This window comes from Megascapheus bottae, chromosome 26 (genome assembly GCF_031878675.1).
Source record: "Megascapheus bottae isolate mThoBot1 chromosome 26, mThoBot2.hap1, whole genome shotgun sequence".
In the NCBI taxonomy this organism is placed as follows: domain Eukaryota; kingdom Metazoa; phylum Chordata; class Mammalia; order Rodentia; family Geomyidae; genus Megascapheus; species Megascapheus bottae.
In genome coordinates this window covers 17,676,086-17,703,775 of record NC_143534.1, presented here as the reverse complement: position 1 = coordinate 17,703,775, position 27,690 = coordinate 17,676,086, and the positions used below count along the sequence as shown (strand labels likewise).

The window sequence follows — 27,690 nt, the reverse complement described above, 5'->3', positions numbered from 1 at the left end:
GGCGCCTGGACGGACGGATGGACGGACGGATGGTCCATCTCCCCCACATGGCGGGCTCAATGTCCTCTGAATTCTTAATCAAAGTCTTTTGTATTCATTTTTATAGCACATAAGAGGTTTGTAATTATACACTTATTTGTGCAGATAGCTTAGCTGATATGCAAATCCTTTGTTGAAATGTGAACTCAGACACATGAGACTAAATCCCTCCTTCTCCTGCCAGCCACACTGCTCTATAGAACACAGTAGTAGGTCCTCAACAAATGTGAGCTGAATGAGTAAATAAATTTCCCATCAACTTCCAACAGGATTTGTACAGTCAATCTCCATATGTGCTGAATCAAATGAGTTCCACCTTTATTCCCCTGTATTCAAAGAGATTTGTAGTACTTTCCTGATATATTCTTTTTAAGAAAATAGAGGAAAAAAACTCAGCTATCCATTTAACTGAAGTGAAAGGCCCTGGGTTTTTCATCTGTTTTTATGGGTCCATTTAGCAGCTAAAGACTGTTGTTGACAAATAACAGGGAGTAGAGGCAGATCGATACTTGGCTGGCTGGTATCTTCCCTCCTCTCCTGAGAAGTCATCTGACACAATGCTTTTCTCAGTGGCTGTCAAAAACTTAGAAATGATTTGGTTACTGTGATGATTAAAAACCCCACATGGCTCTCCATTTTCTGTGGCACAATTAAACATTTCTTAGCAAAAAATTCATGTCCCTTACAACCTCACACAATCTCCCAGACCTGCTGTCCATAAACTCTGCATGGAACTCTTCCCAAACAGACTATGTGTTTTCTGAATTTTTGATTATACTATTTGTTTCTCTACCCCAAGTTATTTTCTCTCCATACCTAGCAAAACCTATTTGTCCCCTCAAAGTCAATGCTCAAACTCATCCTCTTTGTGGGTTCGTTCCAAGAATTTCCAAGGAGAAAACAACAATGGAGAAGCTCTCACATTTAGTCAAATGGACACATGTTCATCATTTCTGCCAGATTGTGAGACATTTGGACAAAAGCTAAGCTCTAATCCAGGTTCAAACGCCTAAATGCAAAGATGTAAAGGCAATTAATGGCTTGAATTGTCATTATTATTAGTATCTTAAGATGATATCAATTTTGTCTAAAAATGACTGAATGCTTTGTAATTTTTTGAATAGAAACAAAAACAAAATTATTTTTCTTAGTACAATATTAAATCTTTTCTTTCCTTCCCTCATTCCTTTCCCCCTCCCTTCTTCCTTTCCTCTCTTTCTCACTTCCTTATGCCTGGCCTGGAGCTTGGAAGAAGCAAAGCCAGACCCCTACTGTAAGATTTTCATCCTCTTGTGGAAAACACAGCTTGTTAACCAGATTATATTTTCCATTTACTCTGTAATACCGAAGAGATGCAGCTTCAGACTATAAATATTTTCTTTCTCTGTTGTCAAAGGTCGTAGTTGCCCTTAGGGATTGTTACTATAGTTTCTCTTGTATTTTCATTCAGTTCTACACAGAGAAAAATGAAACCACTACTGGTGCCTGACGTTCAGTTTTCATCCTTACCATGTAATTGTACTATTACAACGGCACAGCTTTATTTGCTTTTACTTTCGTTTAAAATACTCTTGCAAATACCAAATTCCATCATCAAAGGTGATTCCAGAGCTGCTGAGGTTGAATAGCAATCCCTTGTTAAACATACATCTCATTGAAGTCTTTATGTTAGTTCTCTATCCATCTTTAAATTTCAGCAGCAAAAACAACTTGTAGTACCAAAAGGAGCAGGGACTCACATGGATACCCAGCAAGAGTGATAGGTGTTATAGCCAACCAGGTTCCAGTAAAGTTTTAGTTACTTCTTTAGCCACAGAGCCCCTTCTTTTTGACATACACCTCAAGATATACTAATTAGGATTATCTATCTATCTATCTATCTATCTATCTATCTATCTATCTATCTATCTATGTCCAACTTGTAACAATACTGGAAAGAAATACAAGGTTGAAGTAGTATGTAGAAGTAAATGCTGTTCTAGAGTGCTGAGCTGACATCCATAACTCACAAGAGTAATTATAAACACGAAGAATTCTGTCTTTGTTTGAACTGGCTCTGCCTCCTCTGGTTCCAATGGAAGAATTATCCTTGCTTTGAGTAAAGGCCAACATTTTGTACTTGTATCCTTGCTTTCTCTATAATTCACTATTGTAATGGTCCCCTCCTGTATGGGTCATAAACTACTTCCTATCACTAGTATTCAATTGTGTTCTAAGGTATCTTACCTTTAAAACATTCTTTCTGGTTCTTCATTCTTCCCAGCTACCTCCTGCCCCATTTCTCATGTCCATATAGTTGAGCTTTCCTAAGAGTAACTCATATTCTCCTTCTCACCACTTTCTTCCGTCTCTCCCATCTGGAGCTCCCTCTACACACTTGACTGAGATGGCTCTTGACAAGGTTATTAAGGAACTCTACGGTCAAATTCAAGGTTACACTATTTTCCTTCAATACTCCTCCTGAGGGCTATCCTTAATCAATATTCAGTTCTGTTGATGTTTCTCAGAGCTCCTCCCTGGCCTGCATTTCTTTCTCAAGACTTAGATGTAATATTCCTATCAAATGTCACGCATTAAAGACTTCAATAAGCGAAGGATGAAAACATCTTCAACATGGATTTCTCTTGTGAAGTATAGGAGTATCAAACAGCCTACTTGATAACTCCATCTTGATATTTAATTGGCATGTTCAATTCAGTCTCTACTAAAAGAGACTCTTTACCCTCTTGGAGTAAATAAAGGGATTTACACTATTATCCATGGTAAGGGAAAAAGTCTGCTTTCTCTATATCCACAAGTTTGGAATCCATAAATACAAAAATATATGGAAAAATATTTGTCAGTATTGAACTTGTGCAGACTTTGTTCTTGCTAGCCATTCTTTAAACCATAGCATATGTATTTTAATCTTTCAAAGCTAAAAAGTTTGTTCAGTGCAGCACCTCCTTTCCTTTTTTTTCCTTCTCTTTTTCCTTTTTCTTTTAGAGATTAGTATTTATATTAAGTGTATATAATGTATTCAAATTTCTCTTCATAAGATTATAATTGTTATAGTTACATATATAATTTATTTCCTTCCTTCCTTCCTTCCTTCCTTCCTTCCTTCCTTCCTTCCTTCCTTCCTCCCTTTTTCTCTATTCTTACTCTTTTTACTCTTTCCCTTCTTTCTTCTTCCTTTTTGATAACATGTTGGGAATTTCCATGGCAGATTTTTCCCTTAAAACTTAGCCGTATTTATTTAAATGTACAAGTTCTAATTTCAAAGCAAATTTTAATCTTTCAAAATTAAAAATTGTGTTAAACACAGCATCTCCCTTTTCTCTTTCTCTTTTTCCTTTTAGGTTCAGAGATTAGCAAAATAAATTGTGAAGCAAACAAGATCAGAACAGCTGAACAGCCGGGGATAAAGCTTTATGTGCCTGGCAATCATTTACAGTTCTGCTCAGAGACCAGAATATTCTCCTTAAAAAGAATCTCTCCCATATTCCTAGTTTTAAAAAGTAACTAAACATTTTATGTACTTCCAAGCACAAAAATTATCAATAAATTACAACCAGCAGATTTTCTATGCCAGTCCTGGGGCTTGCACTCAGGGCCTGAGCACTGTCCCTGGCCTTTCCTCAAGGCTAGTGCTTTACCACTTGAGCCACAGGACCACTTCCAGCTTTTTCTGTGTATGTGGTAACGAGGAATCAAACCCAGGGCCTCATGCATGGTAGGCAAGCACCCTACCACCAGACTATGTTCTCAGCCCAGATTTTTTTTTTTAACTAAGGTATTTGACACTATGGGAAAAATGTTCTTAGAGGAGTAGGGATGTGATGACAGAAAGCAACTATTCTGTGTTTCCTCTTCCCTCTCTGCCCCTAAATTATCACCTACACTCAGCTTTGCCCCCACCGCAACATGGAGTCTCTTAGAACGCAATAAGAAATGTAATCCTATATAAATGTGTCTCTCCTGGTGGCAAAAATGGATTCAGACAAATCATAGGCCATTGGATGGGCCTGGTGTGTTTCACTCTTATGCTTGACAATGACCATGGAACTGCGCTGGGCTAGGATAACTGGTCAAATCCTTCTATGGGGGCTGGGAGGTGTCTCTCTCAGCATAGTGCTCTCAAGATTAGCCTTGAGGAGGAGCCTTCAAATTACACCTTTTATGATAATCCAAAGGCTTTTGTAGAGAGTTTTCAAGAGACACAATGTGGACACTGTCAGTATTTATTTCAAGGCTGGGGACCCAAACACTACAGCTTTACTTCTGCTATATTCTATGAGCTGGAGACCTCATAGAAAATGCCCACTCAAAGGCAAGCAAGCTAGACTCCTTATGTGACTCACATACACAAATCTGACATGTGCCCTCAAATCGTGGCTGTCTGTAATCTACCACACAGTGTCTTATTTTATATAGAAGCTGAATAATAGTTACTTCAGGCTAAAGTTCACAGAGTAAAGCGATCATTTCCTTCCTTGCCACAGTAAGACAGGAAAGGAGAGAAGAAAACTTTCCTTTCATCAAAAAGCAGGAAGAGCCACCGCTCTAAATCACAGTATACAAAGCTAAATATTTGAGTACAGTGGCCCATTGGTATCCACAGACACGTGGTTCCAAGTAGATTACCATCTGAGGGAAACCCATGTCGGCTCTATTCATTCACTTTTCCCATAATACCAGCCAGCCCTTGGCCAGCTTTCAACAATCTCAGACTTCTGTCTGATCCCTTCATTTAAGCATATTGTATGCTCTTTTAGGCTGTGAAGGATTGCCATAAATTTGACCTTGCTTTTTGGGAGGCAGATTTTCCTAAAATGAAGGGCAGAGGAACACTCAAGAAATGAATTGACACAGTGCTAAAAGGAGTGAGGAAGGCAAAAACTGCTTGGATCTCGATTAATAAGTTATAGTGACCAAACTGTTTCAGTCATGAGGCTCTTGGCTGGGAAGCAGGAAAGAGGCTTGGTGATACCCAGTACAGGATGTGGAAAAGAAAAGGGGACAGTGACATATCATTCTTCCAGTAGATAGGTCACCAATGGCTCTGGGGAGTTGACAAAGGAAAGGAAGAGCCATTCTGACAGATAGGATTGTCACTGTGTGTTCACTCCATGAGCCACACAGATACAGCTGCCTGGGTTAGGATAGCTGGGAACCTGGTTAGGGCAAGAAAATGTAAATTTGATGAAAGGGTAGATGAAAGGTGTTTAGGAGGATGAACTTGGCTTAGCACCCGTGGCTGTATTACTAGCTGCTATGGCAGCTGAGACTTCGAGGATTGAAGTTTAAAGCTAGTTGGATAGAAGTCTGCAAGATTCCACCTCCAATTAGCAAATATTGACCTGGATGTGTGGCTAAAGCAGTAGAATGGTAAAGTGGCACAGCATGAGCAAGAAAGCCAAATGAAGTTAAGACTTAGAGTTCAAGCCCTAGAATGGGCACCTGACCACTCAAACACAACAAAAGAATATCAACCTAATCTAATTAGCCTTCTAACGATTCTTAGAGTTTTTGTTTTTTAAGTGTTGTTTTTTTTTTTAATTTTCTGAGGGGCTGGGAGGTTGGCCTAGTGGTAGAGTGCTTGCCTAACATGCATGAAGACCCAGGTTTGATTCCTAGGTACCACATACATAGAAAAAATCCGGAAGTGGTGCTGAGGCTCAAGTGGTAGAGCTTTGAGAAAGTCCAAGGACAGTGCTCAGATCCTGAGCTCAAGCCCAGGACTGGCAAAAAAAATTTTAAAAAATTTCTGAGAATGTATTGCTCTCAGTGGCACTTGGAAAGTAATGTATCACTATACATACTTCTAACAACAAAATAAGGAGGAAGAGTTTAGAGCATAAATGAAGACATGGAGAAGAGGTTCTATTGGAAAGAACTGTAAAACATGTTCAGATGAAAAGTTCTCCATTCCTCAAAGACATCTTTAACATGATCTCTCATTCAAAAAGCAAACATTTCCAAGAGAAAGCAGAACTCTTTAACAAAGACACAAAACAACAGAGAGATGAAGCAAAGCTGACGGAATTCAGAAAAGAAATGGAAAGAATCAGATCATCATCTTAATCACCAATATGTGGAACAAACACGACTGACTTCACAGACAGAAGTCAGGTGCATGGCTTAACCACCCACAACGAGGAGATAAGAACAAAGATCTACTGATGCTCATGGAAGACAGGCACCCACAGAACATGCAGAGCAATGCACAAGCACAGAAGCTGAGTCAGGATCGGCAAACTTACCAATAATCTTATGAAGCTTTCTTACAGAAAAACCAAATCATGAATCAAAGGCAGAATCTCACTGCCTTGGTTCATCCAAAAGCAATACGTAGTAAGAGAGAGTAAAGCGATGCTTATTAACATTTGAAGAAATATTAACCCACATAGGTTTCATCTAACTACTCTGAACTTCTAACTCACGCACATATGTGCATGAGATGAGACACACAGTTAGCCAATAAATGACTAAATAAATAAGCTTAGTGGTCTCAGAAAATCAGAGGGCATATTTAAAAAAATGTAGATTTAAATGTAGAAAAAAGCCAGACATGGTATCTCACACCTGCAATCCTAGTTAGATAAGAAATCAGAACTGAAATTCAAGGCCAGCCCGGGCACAAAGTTCTCAAGACTACATTTGAACAGAAAAGGCTTCTATTCTGTTCATGCTGGGAAGCATAAATAGCGGAATCATGGCTGAGGCAAAAGGGAAGACCCTCAAAAATACCCAGAGCAAAAAGGGCTGAAGATAAGGATTAAACGATAGAGTGCCTATCTTGCCAGAACAAAGTCTTGAGTTCATCCACTAGTACTATCAAAAAAGGGGAAAATTTGGGCTGGGAGTTTGGCCTAGTGGGTAAAGTGCTTGCCTAGCATGCACGAAGACCCGGGTTCAATTCCTTGGTACCACAGGCATAGCAAAAAGCCGGAAGTGGTGTTGAGGCTCAAGTGGTAGAGTGCTAGCCTTGAGAAAGTCCAAGGACAGTGCTCAGGCCCTGAGCCCAAGCCCAGGGCTGGCACAAAAGGGGGGCGGGATTTATATCTACATAGAAAAGGAAACATAGGAATTATGACAAGAAGAACTAAAGTTAAACCATGGAATGAAATGAATTACATGATAATGACTATGTCAACTCCAATCAACATGCCACATACATTTTGTCCCTGAAAGATTAATTCCAGACATTTCAGGCATGCTGTGTCAACTACTTCAAAATTCCGTTGTTTTTACAATGTACACAGTTTTTCTTAAGTCTTAAGAAAAACCCAAACTGAGATTTTTTTTTAACTGGTGAATCTATTATTCAGTAATGAGAACTCTGATTGCTCTATATCATATACAGGTTACATGTAAGTTTAAATGCCCCTTATAAGTAAAGCATGCAGAATAACCCAAGGAAGCCAAGCAAAAACCCAAACACAAATGGTAGACATCAGCTGCTTTGTGACTGCTCATTTCTCTTAATAGTCAGGAATTAAAAAAAATCACAAAAGCACTGGTCTGAAAATGATATTTGAGTTATGGCCCTAGGCTGGTCATTAATTGATGATTATCCCAGAAGGCAGGATCTCAATTGTTTGTTTTTCTGATCCCTAAAGTAAGCAGTTATATTAGAAGCTCTTCATGATAACAACAAGCTATGCTTGCATGATTCTTTCTGGACATAAAGAAAGGTGGTGTGATAGAGCTGGTAACCTAAGTGGTGGGGACAAGTGTGTCCTGGGCCAGCTCCTCTGCAGCTAGGCACCAATGAGAAGGCTTGTTTCCTTCCTGGTCTTAGTTTCCTGTGTGCCTTCTAACCTGGAAGGCTGATTATGGGAACCTAACGGTTTCCCACTTTGCTTTGTTTTGAAGCATCAATAGAACTTACTCTTAGAATTCAAATATGTACAGTTTCTTTGTACATATTAGCAATTCCCTCTTTCTGCTTGAAGTGTCCTGTACTTAATGCTGCTTGGGAGCAGGGAATGCTTCCCCAGTTGCCTAATGCTAAAATTCCTGAAGCCTGGGTTTAAAAGCTACTTAGCTCTAAAGCTACTTAGCTCTTATTCTGGGAACTTTTCTGGATGGGAAAGAAGAATAACAGAGGTGTAAATGGATATTTCAAAGGAAGAAAAATAAGTTACTATTTCTTTACCAAATTTCTTTGTCCTAAAGGGGGCCTTACAACTCCCCAGGTCACCTGTGGCTTTCTGTGCCTTTAGGAGACCTTTCCTTGTAGCAGTTAAAGAGATGGTTCTTTCTTTATTCCTTATTTTTAGGATTAGGCTGAAAGCCTCTAAATATTATTTAGAATATAAACCTACACTCACATGTGAAAACACATAGGCGCACACACATGCACCCAATACAATCTCAGAAAACCCACACAAACATAAAAATAAATATATGATGATGGATTTATTTTCCCAAGATATCTACACTAGCTATTAACTGCCTTGTCTATCACAGTTCACTTGGCACACACCAGATCTGAAGCAAATGTACCCTTTCAACATTCAAGATTTGTCATTTGCCTTTGTTAATAAGAAGATTGTCTTTTTGAGCGGCGGATGGTGAGTCCTTTTCATTTTAGCTACTAGATTTACTAATTTTGTCAGTTATTGATCAAGCTTATTGTTTTTCTCTCTGAAAATTCACAATAAGCTTAATCAATAATTGACAAATTCAAAACAATAAGCTTGATCAATAACTGACACAATTAGTAGATCTAGTAGCTCAAATGAAAAAGACTCTAAATTGTTATGCTTCCACATTTTGTCCTGTTTCTGTGTCTAATAATCTAAGATGCCTGAAACTCCTGCCTCATTTAGGGAGCCATTAGAGTTTCTGTACACTAAGTTAAGTGAGTCCACACCTTGGCTGGATGCTGTGGAGAGCAGGTTGGTTACTCAGACCAGGGACTGGAAGTCAGGTGTCTGTGATGAGGGCCAGGCATCCATGATTGTTTATAATGAGAGATGGAAGTAAAAAAGGTCAGGGATAGCACCTAGGCACTGAGTTCAAACACATGCACACACACACACACACACACACACACACACACACACACACACACACACAGATGGCTCTTGCAACAGTTACTTATACAGCATTTGAAGACTCCATACTAAAGAAAGTTGAGGAATCTTCCAAGGGGGACTATTCTCACCAATGCACAGCCCAAGCTATTAGAGAACAATGATCTTACCTAAAAATAGAAAGGAAAATGGAGTTCTGAATTGTATTGCACAGAAAGATCCTTTTATTACTTCCTATAGATTTTTTCTGTTTTCTCTCTTCATTGTTCTGTTTTGTAAAATTCAAATCCTATTTGAGTGAATTTATACCACATAGAGTCCTGTACCTAATAAAAGTTGATAGCAAGCTATCAGGCACTTTTAACACTAAATGGAAGAAGTGTTTTCAGCTCATCTCTCATTTGCTAATCTTTTGAAATGTGCCTCATAGTTGCCTTACACTCTGCCTTGAAAATCATATGTATGGGTCAAGAGTGCCATGAAAATAGTATTTTTGGTTGAAGGGGAAACTATACTTGAACAGCTTTGTAAATATACTTTTAAAAAACATCTTCTGTGAAATGATATGCAAAACATAATAATTTATACACATCAACATTAATAATAACTAGTACATGGAGGATACTAAGTAAAATATCAGTTATTTTTATCTGTATATAATGTGAAACATTAAAATAATGCCATGCTCATCATATGTCACAGAAATAAATTTTAAATTTGGAATTTGTATTATTTAGGTAAATGCTGGACTCAATTTTTCTAAAGGGATGTAAATCACAACTTAAATAAAACTTTTAAGTAAAAGTTTAACATGAGACAGAATTTTAGGAGCCTATTTAAATATTTCACTTAATGGGTATATAGTTTCCGAAGCACAGATATCTTCCTAAGATGGGGTGAAATCCCATAATAGTTAAGGTAGGATTTTGCCCTTCATTGGAATTGAACTGAGATGGGACCAAGATGGTGATTCTCACTCCATGTTGTTATTTATGACCTAAACAGGAAGAACGAATGTTCAACAAGCTCAAAACTGATTTGCAAATATGTTGTGGCATTCTAGAATGCTGCAGGAAATGTTCAGGTAGGTGAAGGGGTCCCTCTCTCAGCAGGTAGCTCTAGAAGAAGGGGGTGTGAGGGATTTTACTAACCTTGCTTTGTGTCTGAGCCTGATCCTCTGCCTTCCTGTCAGTTCTCTGCCTTCCTGTCAGTTCCCTACCCACCCAAATATTTCCTACTAACTTGCTACTCTTTTGAGTTGACTCATTGTTGGAGTCAAGAATCCTGAAGCGTTTAGACCTGGGTTTGATTCCTCGGTACCACATACACAGAAAAAGCTGGAAGTGGTGCTGTGGCTCAAGTAGTAGAGTGCTAGCTTTGAGAAAGCTCAAGGACAGTGTTCAAGCTCCAGGACTGGCAAAAAAAAATCTAGGATCAAAAACTTATAGAGGGTAAAGGAACCAAAATATCCTACCCATAAGACAAGTCTTGATCTGGGCAAACAATGCAAATACCATTACCTTTAAATCACAACCAGAGAACTTAACTGAGCTCTTCTTCAACCTTAGCTATTGCCATGGCAAAATGGTTTTGAGTCTTTAGATAATCTTTGGACTTTGGGACTCAAGGCATCGGTTGATTACCTGGCCTTTCCTGTGATTTCCACGCAATGTTGAAGGTCAATGTATTCCGTTAGTTGTTTTTGTAGCATCGCATCTTTGCCCTCGATTTGGGTAATGAATTTGTGCTGTAAAAGCTCTGACACTGTTGGACGCTTCTCATAATCTTTAATCAAGCACCTGCACTGGCCAAGAAAAGAAAAGAAAAAAGAAAGGAAAAAAATAGTCAAATTATGAAATTAGGCCGAGTTTGGGAGCTCTTACTCATATTTCTTAAAAAAAGAAAAAAACACAGACTGCTCTCAGAGAGTGATGCTGAAGCACATCTCAAAAAATAGAAAAGCACAGTGGGATGGACGAATGCTCGGGAAAGTGCACAAGTGATGCAGTCACGCAGGTACCAACTGTTGACTCAATTACCACTTTCCCCGTCTCCCAGCAAGCATCACTGCAGAGTGATAACTGACCTCTGTCTCCACTGCAAAGCCTCTTTTTTCAGCTAGAGATCAATGACAAGGAAGTCATTATAGTCTCAGGGCTTATCTAAAACGAACACAGACTTCAGTTTGCTCTCCTGGTGCTTTTACTTCTCAATAGAAGCATTTCTTCCTAGGGGATAAAACTTCAGCTCCACAAGAAGGCTCAGCTGCTGAGCATGTCTGAATTCCACGTCTGCAGGTGTGTTTCAACACAGCTCAGTAGACAGATGAAAGATGAACACACGTGACACTAGACCCAACCAGAGAATATTCTCAGGAAAAGAGAAGGCTAGTGACTTCCAGGTACTCACTGGAGGTGAGTTTGAACAATGACAACTGTCTTCAAATATTTGAGAGAGATTTGGCTAGTTTCCAGTGAATACAAAGGGGAAAAATAAAAACGCACAAGAACTCCCAAAACAACACCCATCACAGGTCTAGTGGGATCAAGAGAGAAGCAGTTCAGATCAGTAAAGAACTTTTTGAGTGAGGGTTTCCAAGACAGATTCAACAGGCATGGCTCAAGTGGTAGAGCTGTTTGCTTCACAGGCACAAGATCTTGAGTTCAGTCCCCAGTACTTAAGAAAAAAACAAAAAGAATAAGAAAAAGAAAAAAAGGAAATAACTTGCCCTTGATATCAAGAGCATAATTGGTAATCTGCATTGTTGATCTTCCTGAGATGAGAATTTGGCAATTTATGTCACTGGACTTAACAGAAACAAAAATTCCTAGGGATGCTAAAGCATGTTAAGAAACAAGGATGCTGGGGTTGGGAGTGTAGCCTAGTGGTAGAGTGCTTGCGTAGCACGCACGAAGCTCTGAATTTGATTCCTTGGTACCACGTACTCAGAAAAAGCTGGAAGTGGTACGGTGGCTCAAGTGGCAGAGTGCTAGTCTTGAACAAAAAGTGTCCAAGGACAGTGCCCAGGGCCTCAGTTCAAGCTCCGGGACTGGCAAAAAATAAATAAATAAACAAGGATGCTGCTAATGATGCTGGAAAACATGAGCAACAATCTGTCTCTTTCAACCTTTTCTGAACAGAGTCCCCAAATCTGAATCCCCTCTCCTTTCTGTCAACAATGAGTGGCATCTTCTATCCTATTTTTCCAACATGAAAACACAATAAAAAATTGTGAAAAATGAACAATTAAAAAATGGCAGACTCTCAGTGTTTAGTCAGTTGTGTGGAGGCTGTTGTACTGGTGTTAACTCTTCATCAAATTAAAAATGGTGTCGGGATTTCAAAGGCATAAGCTTTTTATGATTAAGATTTTCTGAATCACTGGTTGTAATGACATTCCTTCAGCTGTACTTAGAACTAGTAATGCAGATAAACCAAAGGGCTAAATGACTGAGTAGGCGTTGGATGAACAAGTGTTGGCTGCCAGGGCCTGAGCACACAGGTGAGTGAACAGAAAACCCTATCCAGAAAATAAGTGTCCACAGAGCAGGAGCGAAGGGGATAAATCTGACCTGAAGGTCATTGTTCTGTCAATGATGAAAACAATAAATATGTAGAAGATATGAATAATGGCTTGTTTTGAAAAACAGTAATGGAAACTTCTAGAACTACTTAGTAGAGAAGAACTAGGTAGGAGGGGATTATGAACCCCAGTGACAGAGTTAAAAGGATTCCAACATTGCAAGGCTGTTGTTACTCACTTGCTAATGAAGTCATTGAATTCTGCTGACCACAGCTGGGGCTGCCTTAGTGTGGGGGGTGGATTCCTAGAAAAAACAAGAATCAGGAATGGGTAGAGCACACTGGTGGGGCGAAGCAGAACTGGACAGACTCCATGATTACTGCAATCACAGGTTCTGCCAGTATAAGCAGACTCTCATCCTTCAGTTCAAAGGAAGACAATTAGGCATGAATCATTCTAATCTTAAGATAAAGTGACAACTTCCTTGTTTCTCAGAAAGCACTTAATAGATGACTCCACTTTTCCAACTATCAATTTTGTTTTGATTCTTACATACTTTCAGTGCCCCAAATATGCCAATAAAAATATACCAATATAAAAACTGAGCAAGACGATGCTATGTCATTGTGTATGTGTGTGTGTGTGTGTGTGTGTGTGTGAGCAAGATGATGCTATGTCATTGTGTGTGTGTGTATATGCGTGTGTGTGTGTGTGTGTGTCCCATTATTAGAGCTTGAACTCAGGGCTTGAGGTCTATCCTTTAGCTTTTTTTTGCACCGCTGGTGCCCCAGCTCCACTTCCAGTTATCTGGTGACGATTTTCTGGTGGATTTTCTTGCCTAGGCTGACCTCAGCCTTCCTGAGTAGCTATGATTATAGAGTCCACTGGTGCCTGGCTACATTATTCACATTTTCATTTCATTAATTAAAAAGGTATAGATGATGTCATTTTTTTCTTTTAAAGAAGATTGCTTTTACCTGAGAGTCCCAAGGTAAGAAATTAATAAGCAGTAGAACAGAAACAAGGAAGGAGGAGGTGAAGGTTTTTCTTCCTGAAAATCCTGTAGAAGTCTCTGAGAAGGACCCAGAGTGCATTGGGTGTGATCTGATAGGGAACTATTCCCAGAGGGGGAAATTTCTAAAGTAGGAAAGAGGATACAATGGAAGACAGTGATGAGTTGCTGGATACATGGCAGGAAACCAGTCTTACAGAGTGTTCCAAGAGCAAGGAACCCAACAGTATTATTAGCTAGAAAGCTCTGAATGCCACTTAAAAGATTTTGTTAAAAATTTATTTCATTTTTAAGCTGAACAAATCTTTTCTTCTTTGGCACACCCATGCATACAAAAGAACATAACTGGAAAACGAGGCTGGTCTAACTCTGTAATCAAGCAACATTGATCAACCGTGAGGGCTGAATTTGCTAAAGTGCTGCTTTTATGTTCATGCTAACAGCCCTTTGTTTTCATTAGTGCAATGGAAATACTTCGTCTTCAATTCTGCATTACTCTTTAAATAGCTTATAATGAAATTAATGTACAGTGTGTACAGGCTCATTAAAGAAAAGTGCAGCTACTCATCTACCCTGGATCATGGGTAAGCTCATTGCACAATCCTTCTGACTATTTGAAGATTGCTGATTAGGGCATTAAAAAAAGTAATTCTTTTTTCCTCCCAACAATCTTATTTTGTTTCCTAGCTCTGAAAATTTCTTTCTATAAGACTTATAAGCCTACCTGGAGTATAACAAAGGTTTTGAGGATTTTTACAAAATTCAGAACGGGGTAACGTTTTAGGACTCTTTTTTTTTCAGGCATTTCAATTCTCAATAAGCTCCGAATTTCATTTTGGAGATATTCTAACCTGATACAGTTTCTACAACCATTTGGTACATGGCATATTATCAAGATACAATCTATCAGTGGTTGTCTTCCTTCTTCCGTGTGGCACTGTCACCAAGAATAATAATCTTAGATTAATTATGGTGATTTATTTCTCAAAGGATGGCTCAGGAATTACAGAGCTTCCTTTACATCCTGCATGATAAGAGGAGTTAGGAAACACAATTTTCCTCCTGTATTCTTCAAATTTAATAAAAGCTCGTGGAGCTTGTAGGTGGAAAGGTTCCCTCTCTTTTGGGTAACTTTCTTAGCAATAAGACCTGAGATTGCCGTGGGATTGTTAAGTAGAGGATAATGTGTATCTAAAGTGTTATCATTCCAAATGTGTAGACAGGAAATTTAAGAGATAATTAAAACCAAATTAAAGCTGGTGCCAATGGCGCACACCTGAAATCCTAACTAGACTAAATGGTTGAAGGTATGTGAATAGTCAACGTGTGGACGATGACAATGTGCTTCGGAGTGTGGACCTCACGCCAGTCCTCTGACCTTGGTATCTTGAAGAGGGCCCTCATGGGGTGCAGGTCAGCCAGTGGGGGATCGCCATCCCCCAGCTCAATGGCCGTGATCCCCAGGGACCAGGTGTCACATCTGGCATCGTAAGTGGTATCTAATTGCTGTTCACATGCAATCACCTAGAAGACAACGATAAAAAGAAAGAAAGATGAAGTTTGTGACTTTAACAAGCATGGAATAAAGTGTTTAGAATAAAGCTGAAGTGTTTCAAGTGGAAGAAGTTTGATGGCAACAAGTAAAGATAAAAAGCAGCAATCTAAGGAGAAGAATTGGCAATACAATTACTGTGAGAGGTGGAATTTTTTTTGCCTGAGAACAGAGGGTATGTTGAAAGGTTTTCAAATGCAATGGAAGGAGCGGGGAGAAGGAATGGTTTTGGAAAAGTAAAACAAAAAGAGAAAGGAAGCAGTATTCTTGATGGATACACAGCTAAAGATTATACAGTGCCTGTCATTCCACAAACTGGATACACAATGGAGACATTCACGTAGGCAGAGAGAAAGAATGAATCCTCCAATAACTAAGAGTAAAGTAAAGCAAAGTGAAGTAAAGAAGTAAAGCAAGATAAACTTGATACCAGGCTAGTAGACTGCAATTTGAAAGCCAAGGTACTCACCAGAGGAAAGAGCCAAGTTAGAAATGTAAAAAGGCTTAGCGCATCAACAATAATGATAAAAGGAAATGGAACAAAAATAAACATTGATGAAGATTTACCTAAAGCTTATTGGGGCCACAATAACTACATAACTGAACAGGTTTAAAGACAGGTCACTAACTAGAGTGCATAATTGAGAGATGAGACAAAAAAGGAAGCTTTGTTTCTGAAATGTTGTATAACAGAAATATATATTAAAATAATTACATTAAGATTTTATTGCTGAATATGTGTCTCACTACAGATAGTTGTAAATAATAATTGTTAATATTAATGATCACAGGTTCTCAGGAGGCTTAGATCTAAGGATCAAGTTGAAAGCCAGTTCAGGCAGAAAATATCATCTTCAATTAACCAGCAAAAAGTAAAATTAAAAAAATTCAGAACAAGAAATGTGGCTTAAGTGGTAGAGGAGTTCTAGTCTTGAAAAGAGAAAATGGACAGTGCCTAAGTCCTGAATTCAAGCCACAGTACATGCATGTACTCACTAACAGCACATGGGTTCTTTTAAGGAGAAGAATATTTTAGTGTATGTGAGCATACACTAAAAATGTTAACATACGTTCAATGATTGCATTGTTGTATGTGGCTTTTATCTTTAGAAAACTATTGAGGGTTTAAAATATATTTACACTGACTTTTCCATTGCATTGTATAATATATCTGTGCCACAGAATAAAAAAATAAAAACTTTTTTTTTAATGTCACCATTTACTTTCTGGTAGCACCATTGCTTTGGGACAATGCATTATTTGACAGATTTGCACATATCGTCTAGGGATACCTCCACACAGGCTCAAGTGAGTCCCAGTTCATCTAGAACATTCAGGGTTTTTTTTTTTTTTTTTTGCTTCTGTGATTTGTATAAATACCACCCTTGTGGGTTCTCTAGGGTGCTGTGATTTATGCAAGGTGTGTGGTCACCCTCCCTGCTCACAATGACCTCCATCCCCCTCCTTCAGGCACACATGCACTCTGGTTTGAAAGGACAGCTCTGTGTCATACCAAGCTCATCCTCTCATGTGAACTTAAAGTAAAAATGCCCAATCAAAGATTTCACAGTTTAACTGATAATTACTTTCAACAAATTTGCTTCTAAGATCTTACACACTGAAGTACTTCCGTGTCATTAAAGTGAATAGAGTTGTATCTGCTTATATATTATTTTATTGCTCTCTCATTTTTAGAAATACAATATTTATCATGCAATGGTGTTAAGCCAGAACTGGTGGCTCACACTTTGAATATCAGCTACTGGAGACAGGGTATCACAGTTTAAAGTTAGCTTAGGCAAAAGCATGGTACTATGTGAAAAATAATTATGAGAAAGGCCTTGCCTAGTGAGTATAAAGCCCTAAGTCTAATTCTCAATTAAATGCTTATTAAAAATGCTTTCAAGATTAGAAAATACTTATTAAATATACATGAATATAATTGTACACACAGCCCAAGCACATATTTATATGACAGTTTGTCAAAATTGCAGTAAACTTTTTTACTTCTTATAGGAGCATTCATTTTCTAAGAAGGGAAGAACTTCCAGCTCTATTTGAATCATCCTAGGTTTATTAGTAATAAATAATATAAAAACTGATTGTCAAGTACTTGCATGGTCAAAAATACGTTTCCTAGAGTTCATTTCATTTAGTTTTATCCAATAGGCCCACATGTACATAGCTTTTGAGCTATTGTGATTCTTTGCTAGGAGAACCCTAGATGTGTACTATGAACTCTAGGATAAGGAAACAAGAGGTTTAACATTGTGATTGCTTTCGTAATGTACTATATGAAGTTTTTTCTTTTCTCTTTTTCCCTCTTATGGTTAATCTCATGTGTTACTGTCTCTGACTTTGTTACCAGGTATATTATATGTATGTTTATTTGAAACAGATATTAAAAGAGGGAAAGCAAGATGATTGGGAGGGGTTGGGGAGAGAAAGGAGGACAAAAACTAAGAAGGGGTATCAATGTTCGAGAAATAATGCACCCACTATCTGATGAATATAACTGTAACCTTTCTACACATTGCCCTGACAATAAACTACAATTAAAAAGATGCTTTTCCTGAATGGCAACCAAATATATAAATTTGGCTTGCTGCTATAAATTAATATAAAACATACTGTTAGGGTATTGATTCTATGACAGCATAATTGTGTGTCCTATTGTTCATATTTATTAGGATATATATATATATATACTCTTGGCACATAACTATTTTTATTGACTTCTCATTTTTGTAAGTGTAAACAGTAGCAGTGGTATATTAGAAAAAAAGCATAAAAAACTCATTTTTTATTCTCTTGTTCAGTTTTGGTTTTGTGTATAAGACTATTCTTTTCAGTTTTATTCTAAGATGTAGTTCTTGTTCCAAAGCCTTTGAACTCACTGAATTTTTCAGAAACTATTTTTTAAAATAATTTATGCTCCACATATTTTATATCAAATTTCCATTTTAACATTTTCATGTGAAATAACTGAATTGGTTTTCAAATAGAAAGAGTATAGGAGGATTTAATCTTCAAACAAATTTAATTTGATGATCTTTGCAAATATTAATATGGCATTTGAATTACTTCTCCCTTTACTCTCTGGGAAATTATAGATAAATAGCAGAGTTACACAGAGTTTAAAAAAATAAGTGTTTTTTTAATTGACAAGCATAATTAAAAAAAGATTAAATGCATGAAACACTGACTATGGGGAGAAGATATGACTCCTGAAAACTTTCCCTTGGCTATTTTTGCAGTTCATCCAGACTTTCTCCACAGCAATGATATAATCTGTTAAATAATAAATAAATAAATAATAAACAGATCCCTGGTAGGTGAGGGGAACTTGCCACATAGGATGGGGGAATCTGAATCTAAGTTAACAAAGCCAAGAACCTCAGAGCTGTCTGTGAGACTTTTTTTTTTTATGTATGTGGTACCGAGGAATCGAACCCAGGTCTTTCTGCATGCTAGGCAAGCACTTTAACCACTAGGCCAAACTCCCGGCCCAGTATATGAGACTTTTAACAACCAAATGTAAACATCCACAGCGTGGACGCATGTCAAACAATGGCAGGCAAGTTTAAGGAAAAATTTACTAAAAAGACAATTTATAGTATCTTTTCCTCATGGGTCTCACTTCCTCATTTTTCACTGATTCATGTACAAACACTATATCACAATAACAACACTGACCCATTGCTTTTGGTATATTTCAGAATAAACTACAGTGTACATGAAAAGCAAAGTGAGAAAGGAACAAATCATGCACTTGTTTCTTTCAACATGGTATCTACCTCAGGGGCCATCCAGAATGGCGTTCCTACAGAGGTATTCCGACGGTGTCGAGTACTGGTAAGTTGTGCAGACACACCTAGAAGGCAGAGGTGAGATTATATCACTCATGCAAACAGATTCCAGTTGGTAGCAATTTTCTTACAAATTTGTGCTAACTATCCCTCAGGGGAAAAATAAGCCCAAGGACAGTGCTCAGGCCCTGAGTTCAATCCCCAGGACTGGCAAAAAAGAAATTGTGCTAAAAGTCTATTCTTTCAATGCTGCCCTTGGAGTTGAACTTGAAGAAACAATATTAGGATCTCTGGATTGCCAAAATACAGAAGTGTCTTGTTAGGTGCTATTTTTTTCATGCCTTAATCTTAACCATCATTCCAAGGATCAGTTTTTTTTCCCATTCTGGCTTTGAATCTATCTCTCATTATACTCATTTCTTCTTCCATGGTTATTATGTATTTTACAGTATTTGTACTGTTACATATTTTGGCTTACAATTCCTGCTTTCTCTATTAACAAATTCTGATGAATTTGAGAATACATTATGTGATATTCTACATATAATAAAGTGACTCGTGAATATGCATAAAGTTATTCTTTGCCTATCTACCTTGGACAAGTCATACAGAATCTGACTGGAAGTTTCAAATTAATATTTATTTAAACCAATATCATTAATATTCACTTTTAAACATTTGAATTACTTTTTGTGCCAATACTGGGACTTGAACTCAGGACCTGGTGCTCTCTGTGGGTTTGTCAATCAAGGTTGACACTCTACCAGTTGGAATACACTTCTGCTTCTGACATTTTACTGGTTAATCTGAAATAAGAATCTCACAGACTTTTCCACCTAGGCTGGCTTTAAACCTCTGTCCTTAGATCTTGATCTCCTGAGTGGCTAGGATTACAGATGTGAGACACTGCTGGCTCTTGCTATTGTATTTGTTTTTTAAAAGATATGCAAAATAGAAATGCTATTGATATTTGGGGTTACCATATGGTGCTTTATGTATAAATTGTATAATGTTTAAATCAGGTTACACATATTTATATCCTCAGGAACTTATCATTTATTTAGGAAGAAACATTCAGAATCATTTCTTTCAGCTTTCTGAAATGTATACAGTACATTACCTTTCTCTGCAGTCATCCTACTGTGAAGTGGCATACCAAAACTTTTTTTTCTTACTTTTTTTTGCTGGTCCTGGGGCTTGAACTCAGGGCCTGGGAACTCTCTTTGAGTTTTCTCAAGTCTAGTGCTCTACTACTTGAGCCACAGCACCATTTCTGGCTTTTTTTCTGTGTATGTGATACCAAGGAATTGAACTCAGGGCTTTGTCCATGCTAGGCAAGCACTCTACTAGGTCAAACTTCCAGCCCCAGTACTTTTTAATCTATCACTAGCTATCTCTCCTATCTAATTCAAAACAGTCTTTTTTCTTTTAGAGAGATTATAATTTGAAGTCTACAACAAAGAGGTATATAACCAAATATTGCAGTCACATCATTCCATTATATTTCCTCCTGATGAGACATCATGCTTATTGGCTTCCAAAAGAATTGGGAATAATGTCTTTCTCTCTTTCAGTTTACATATACCTGCTCCTTATACTTGAGAATTCTTAGAGAATTCTTGAGAATCTTAGGTAACTTTCACATTAAAAGCAAGACCAGTATCTAACTATGTAACAGTGACAGAGAAAAACATTTGCTAAATTCCACTGATTTTTAGGAAAATGTTTCTGCAACGCCTAGGACACCCCAAGATTACTTTACCAGCCCCAACTTCATAGTCTGAAAATCAAACGTGTTGACATACACATTAGCAAAATTAAGCTGAGCTAAAAGTCACTTTTTGGAGGATGAGTGGTGTTTTTATCTAGCCTAATTTCCCATAAGAAAAATAGCTAAGCAGATTAAAAAATGTAAAATTCTACTCAAAACCATTGACATAAATTACTTTAAAAGGCTACAGGGATCCAGAGTATGAGTGTACCAGCCCTAGGAAAGAACAAAGATCAGGAAAAGCATTTTGTCCAGAGAACAACTAATGAAATAAGTCACCAAAGTGAATAGTTACATAATCACCAAAAGAGAGGAGATGCTGAAGGGTGGAAAATTCCAGGCAGAAAGTTAGGTTTGTGAGAGGATAAAGAAAGGAACAGGAGGCCAAAAAGAGATCAGAGCTGAACAGGAAACAAGCAAGAGGAGGGGGTACTAATCCATTAAGAGTCACAGCCAAGGGAACACCACAGAGGTTTATGTTAATGATCCTTTCCCCTTTTGCTTTGCTAGGGAATTTTCAGGCTATTTGAGGCCCATCCAGCAAGGCTTCCAGGGCTGTTCAGTGGCTATATAGCTCCCTATTGCGTAAGTCCTTCTCCCAGGGAAAGAAATGCTTCTACTTACAGCCAAGAGTTGTCCAGTAGCCTTAGTGAGACAGTGGAAATATTGAATACATGGGCTCCTAAGACAACTGTGGGGGATCTAATTTGTTATACCTCACACAGCCAAATCCTTAAAAACAAAATCCTTTGGAAATGAGAATTGAGGCAGAAAAGCATAACATTTTAACACCACAAAGGGGCCATGAAATGCATTCTGTCTTTGAATACTACCATTATATTGAGGTGGATAAGACCATGGTTAATGCTATATGTCTACTTTCAAGGCCATGGCACAATTTTTTTATTTGATCAGGCGCTATTCTGGATATTTCAGTGTAGGTGATTTTTGAATTGTAATGACATCTAAATTGGTAGGTTTTAAGTAAAGCAGATTGCCTTGCACAATGCATGTGCAAGAAATGGTGGGACACAGTAAAAGTAGTTTTAAGAGGGAAGTTTATAGCTATGAGTGGCTACATTATAAATAAGAAAACAACAAAGAAACCAGAGGGATTTCAAATAAATGCCCTAATGATGCACATTAAACTTCTAAAGAAACAAGAATTATGCAAAGCTCAAATTAACAGACAGAGAAATTAGTCATGAAGATTAGAGCAGAAATGGAAAGACATTTTACTGAAAGATTTGGCCTCCTGGCAATACCACTATGACTCCCAAAGAATCTGGAATGCTACGCAATTTCTGTCAGAATTCTAATAACATTTTTTCCTAAAAACAGGAAAACTATCCCCAAATGTGTGAGACTTTAAAGTGAGTTCAAGTTGGAGGACTCACACTTCTACTAGGCTACAGTAAACAAAACAGCATGACACTGGTACCAAGAAAGACATGGCTACCAATAGAACAAAAGAAAGAGCTAAGAAATAAACAATAGGACAGAGAATCAAGTGACTTTTGATAAAGATGCCAAAAATCACTCAGTGGGAGAAGTCAACAAGAGGTTCTGGGAGTACTGTAGGTATCCACATGTAATGAATGTTGTTCAACCCTCACCTAACTCTGTATATCCAAATGAACTTAGAATGGATCAATGTAAGAGCTGAAACTACAAAATTCTTAGGAGGAAGCTTCATGACAATGGTTTTATTATGCTTTCTCAGATATAATACCAGAGGCACAGATAGACAAATTGGACGTCATGAAAATCAGTGTTTACTTGTTCAGCATTATTTACAGAATAAAATGGCAGCCCGCAGCATAAGAGAACATAATTGCGAACTATACACTGGATGAAGGATTAGTATACAGAATATGGAGAGAACTCCTAAAACTCAACAATGACAGAACAAACAGCCTGACTCAGAAGTAAGGGAGTGACTTGATGGTACATTTACAAAACAAAAAATCTACAAATGGCCAGTAAACCCCAAAATGACAAACAATAATTTCATTTATATGAGTTAACTAGAGTACTAAAAGTCAAAAGTGATACGAAATTGAATTTTGCTTTCTAGAGAACAGGGTTATTGTCCATGAGTATTAAGTTGGCAGTGATGGGTACACAATGATGTGAGTGTATTCGTTCAGCTGAACACTTCAGACGTTTAGAAAGTAAATTTCATGCCACATATCATACTACAATAAAGAGGAGTTAAAAAAAGTTAAACCACGGGGGACACATACATTCTTGAACTTAATGTATCAAATGATAAAGACTAGATTTAACACTCGGGGTCTCTAGGATGATTCAAGGTGATTGAGTCCAGTCATCCCTCCTAGCAAAATGTTTGTGAGTTCCCTTGAAAAAGTCCATTCTTACTGAGTGCTGGTGGCTCATGTCTACAAGCATAACTACTCAGGAGGCCCACATCTGAGGACTGCAAGCCATGAGTAGAGCGGTGCCTCAAGTGGTAGAGTTAAAGCCTTGAGTACAAAAGCTCAAGGATAGTGCCTAGATCCTGAGTTCAAGCCCCAGAACTGGCACATCTTTGCAAAATAAAGTGCCCATCCTAGCCTCTCTCCAGTCTCTCCTGGTTAGACCCTTTGCTCTTGTTTCGCATATGCTCTTGTTCCAGCACATACTTGACATGTATCTGGCCCTAGGTTCAGCCCCAGAACTAAAAGAAAATCACAGACTTAGCTAATAGTTTGCAATGGAGAAAGTGAGATGTTATTCTGAAGCCATCAAGATCATACTGCATCCTGCTCTCTTCTTGACTTGAGACACATGATGAATCATGCATCCTAAGCTTCCTTGAGCCATTTAATTGATTTTACTTTTATCTATGAATTAATATTTTCTTTTGCAATGCTGGGGATGAAACCTAGGGTGTTGGCTACAAGAACAAACACTAAACCTCTGGCCTACATACCTAATCATGTACCATTCCATTTGTAATGACTAGGCACATTTGAATTTATGTACAGGACTCGATCTCAGTTGTAGAGAGTTGTATTCATAGCACACCATTAGCATGGATATTTTACTTTTTATTCTTTTTTTGCCCACTGACCTCTGACATTGTCTCTTTTGTTCTACCATAAAAGTCTGTTCACCTGAAGCTCCTCAAGAATTAAAATTTTACAGTTGAAGACTTAGATTATTTATAATTCTAGTTCAAAACATTTACTTATAAGAAAAATGAAAAGACTATGCGGCAACAAAATAATCCTAAAAGAGACAAAATCCCTTTGGTTCACTTAAAGTTATCACAGTGCAGAAGAGCAGGAAACGATCACAACAGCTCAAAAGCTATGTGCATACGACCATATAGGGTGAGGATAATCGAAATGAACTCTAGGATATGGAAAAAAGATGTTTATCTTTGTGATTGTTGTTCTTAATATACTATGTGGAGTTATTTCTTTTCTCTCTCTCTTTTTTCCCCTTATTGTTTATCTCATATTGTTACATTGTCTGACCTGGTGTATTGTAGGTACAGTTTATTTGTTTATTTGTAATGGGGAAGGGAAGAGTGAAAACCAGATGATTGGGAAGGTGTGGGGGAGGTGAATGGGAAAAAAACAGGGAAAGGGGTATCTATGTTCAAGAAGAAATGTACCCATTACCTGACGAATGTAACTGTTACCCCTCTAATACATCACCCCGACAATAAAATACAATTATAAAAATTAAAAAAATTGACATCCAAGTTGAGGCTATTTGTTTTTGGGGGTTATATAAACACTAGATATAAAGTTTTCTCTTATCTGTTGCTAAGACACAAAACAACCTTTACAAAATGTCCAAAATACACTCATAATCACATATATTGTAGAATCTTTTTCGTATAATTTATGTAATTCAATTGAAGTAACTAAAAGTTAAACTTTTAAATAGCTCCCAGAACATAAGGAACTATATCATAAAAACAAAACAATACAAAATAAAACCCCCCAAAACTACTACATCAAAAAAAATCAACTATCCTGTAGAATATTTAGACAATATCTCCCTCACCTCTTCAATAACTCTCTTGGAATATCTTTTGCAAAATGAGAGGACCCTGGGTCTCTGTTTGAAGTTACTTCCTGGCCAGTGGCTAACTGGATCCAAAGCAAGTAATTGATCTAGTTTGGACTAACTGCATTACTTCTCCCACTTGAAATTCCTTTTGATTTAAGCTGAAAACCCAGCTTAGTTAGCTGTTGGCCTTGAGCCCATAAGGTTAGATAGGTTATGGAAAGGGCAACTTGCTGTCAGAATGAATTCGTGCAACACGTTAAGTCTGCATGATCTGCAGACACGTCTAGAGAAGCAGAGGAGGGGCTGTTTCTTCAGGAAGTTAGAGACAGTAGTCTTACCTCTCACTTTCCACTCCCTTGATCAAGGTTCCCTCAGGCACGTGCTTCCTGTCAATGACACTGTCTTTTCTATTCTACTTCTTTTTTTTTTTTCCAGCTAGTTTGGATTTCTTGTCCTTGCAACTTGAAGACGCTCGGCTAAAACATGCACTGTTTATAATGCACAATAATTTCATTCAACTTTGCAGAATGTTTGGTTTGGAACATTTGAGCCCGCAAGCATCAGCTAGAATCATAACACTATCGAAGAGTCTACTTATCTATGGTTTTCCTTTAGGTAGCAAAAGAATAGTAAACATCATTTCTCTTAAATAAGGCAAGACTCATCTTCCAAAAGCACAAAAATAATATTCTAGCTAAAATATTGATTTTTGTGTAGGGAGAAAAAAAATCTAAAGATTTTTATCAGCTTCTCCCCCCCTGCATTTTAAAAATTATTATTGTAAAGGTGAGTACAGAGGGTTACAGTTATATAAGTTCCTCATATGCTTCCCTTTCTTTCCTGGTTCCTTTGGTTTGTACTTATTATAAACAAAGACATTCTTCCCACAGAGCCATCAAAACCTGGACTTTTATCATTTTATCTAGATCTCATGTTCGGGTCTCATGCAAATTTCATAGATGGTACCAAATGCATCATTCACAACCACACACACACACACACACACACACACACACACATCAACCCAATATTATGTATTGCGTTTAGTTGTTCTGTCTCTTTCATCTCCGTCCCTCTGATGTTGTACCTCAACCTCTCCTTGAAGCCTATGACCCTGACATTTGTAATGGTTTATTTGGGTTGAAGATTTTACTTTTTGGCAGGAGGTCTTCTTATGGCATCCTCTCCCTTGCTGTGATTTATGTTTGTCTCATTACTAGTGATGTTCACTTTACTCACTTGATTAATGTACGTTTGCCCTAAGAAGTTATCCTATTTTTTCCTTTGTAATTAACCAATATATTGTGGAGGGATACTTTGAAATGAGGAGGCATTCTATTTCTAGTCAAAGCTTATTCTACTAGCGTTGATAATCCACTGAAGCTCTGGGACAAATTGTTAATTAGGGTGATTGCTGCATAATAATGATTTTTAAAAATTCCACCATTACTTCTACCTTTATGGTTGACATTCCTCTGTAAGAAGAAGTTTTTGTTTCTCTTGGTTCACTTCTTCATGTGTGTGTCCATAGAGATTAATATACTTCTATTTTGTTATATTTGTTATGTTTACTACTATTATTAGTATCATGATTTTGATATTCAGACTGTCCCAGATCTGGTCAGTGAAAGTTGCTTCAGGTTGGCTTCTGTATCCCTTTGACATGCCTCCACTTGAGTATTTTTTTCATTTTTATTTTTGATACAGTAATTTTCAGGTTATCTTCTATAATTCTACATTCATCCTTGCTTTCTTCTAGCTGAGAATTATATTTAAAAAAGAAATGTTAACTATGTAACTTGAGGGTAGGGATGAGAAGGGAAAAGTGAGGGAAAGCAAAGGAAGGGATGCCAATGACCAAGAAGCTTTGTACTTAGTAATAAGTATTATTATATTAGTCTATATAAATATTACTAATATCATTATTAATAGTATCATTATTATTGTACAATGAAAAGTTATAGGGTAGGGCTGTAGTTCAAGTGACAGAATATTTGCATCACAAGTATGAGGCTCTGGGTTTAGTCCTCAGTATTACAAAAACAGCCAACCAACTAACCCATCAACCAGAGCTAAGGGCTGGGTGTCTTAGCTTTTAGGTGTCATTGTCTCCAAGATCTCCTTGTGGAGACAGAAAGTAACATATACAGATTTTCCACACATTTATTATGGCATTTACCCTTATATCTCTCTATATTGATTGAAAACTATGCACTCATAATGAGCCTATAGTTCTAGTTCAATGCAACTGGACTCAATTTCCTCCTTTTTCACATTTACATTTCTTTTATTAAATGGCCACAGACCTAGCTTCTATTAACCTCAGCATTCCCTGAAGGAATTCAACTCCCAGCTTTTTTTTTTTTGTACGTGTGTGTGTGTGTGTGTGTGTGTGTACTAGTGCCAGGGTTTGAGCATTAGGCCTCATGTTCTCACTTGTCTTGCTGGTTCATGGCTGGTGCTCTACCACTTGAGTCATGTCCCTAAGTCCAGAATTTTGGCTAGTTAACTCTGAGAGTTCTCTGCCCTACCTGGCTTTGAACCATAATCTTCAGATCTTGGCTTCTTGAGTGTGAAAGAATTACAGGTATAAGCAAATAGAGTCACTGTAATCACCCCATATGGATACCTTCCTATTCCATCTGGGGATCTGACACCTCATCCCAGCAATGATACTTTCTTCATGTCTGTTAGCGCTAAAATGCACAGGGAATTGCATCCTTCCTCGTCCCACTTAATGGCTTTCGGTTTGAATTCCTCAGGAAGAAAGGAGGGAACGAAGGCTACTCCCTAGCTTTTATGTTCAGGTGTATATACTCACTTAATGCCAACAAGTGGGTTATTAATGAATGTCACAACTTCTCTTTGACCTACATAATGCACTGGGGATTTGGTCTAAAATGGGACATGAGAGAAATAAGAGATTTAG

The 27,690-nt window shown here is 37.7% G+C and overlaps 1 protein-coding gene across 1 annotated transcript in view; it reads right to left on the bottom strand.

Annotated features, from left to right (window-relative positions):
• Myo3a (myosin IIIA) overlaps positions 1-27,690 on the bottom strand; it is a 107,567-nt gene that overhangs the window by 63,859 nt on the left and 16,018 nt on the right. Inside the window, exons 5-8 of the mRNA XM_090319032.1 lie at positions 18,950-19,026; positions 14,979-15,124; positions 12,827-12,892; positions 10,709-10,864 (exon numbers count right to left, since the gene is read on the bottom strand). Coding sequence (XP_090175158.1) covers positions 10,709-10,864; positions 12,827-12,892; positions 14,979-15,124; positions 18,950-19,026 — 445 coding nt within the window. The remainder of the gene's footprint in view (positions 1-10,708; positions 10,865-12,826; positions 12,893-14,978; positions 15,125-18,949; positions 19,027-27,690) is intronic.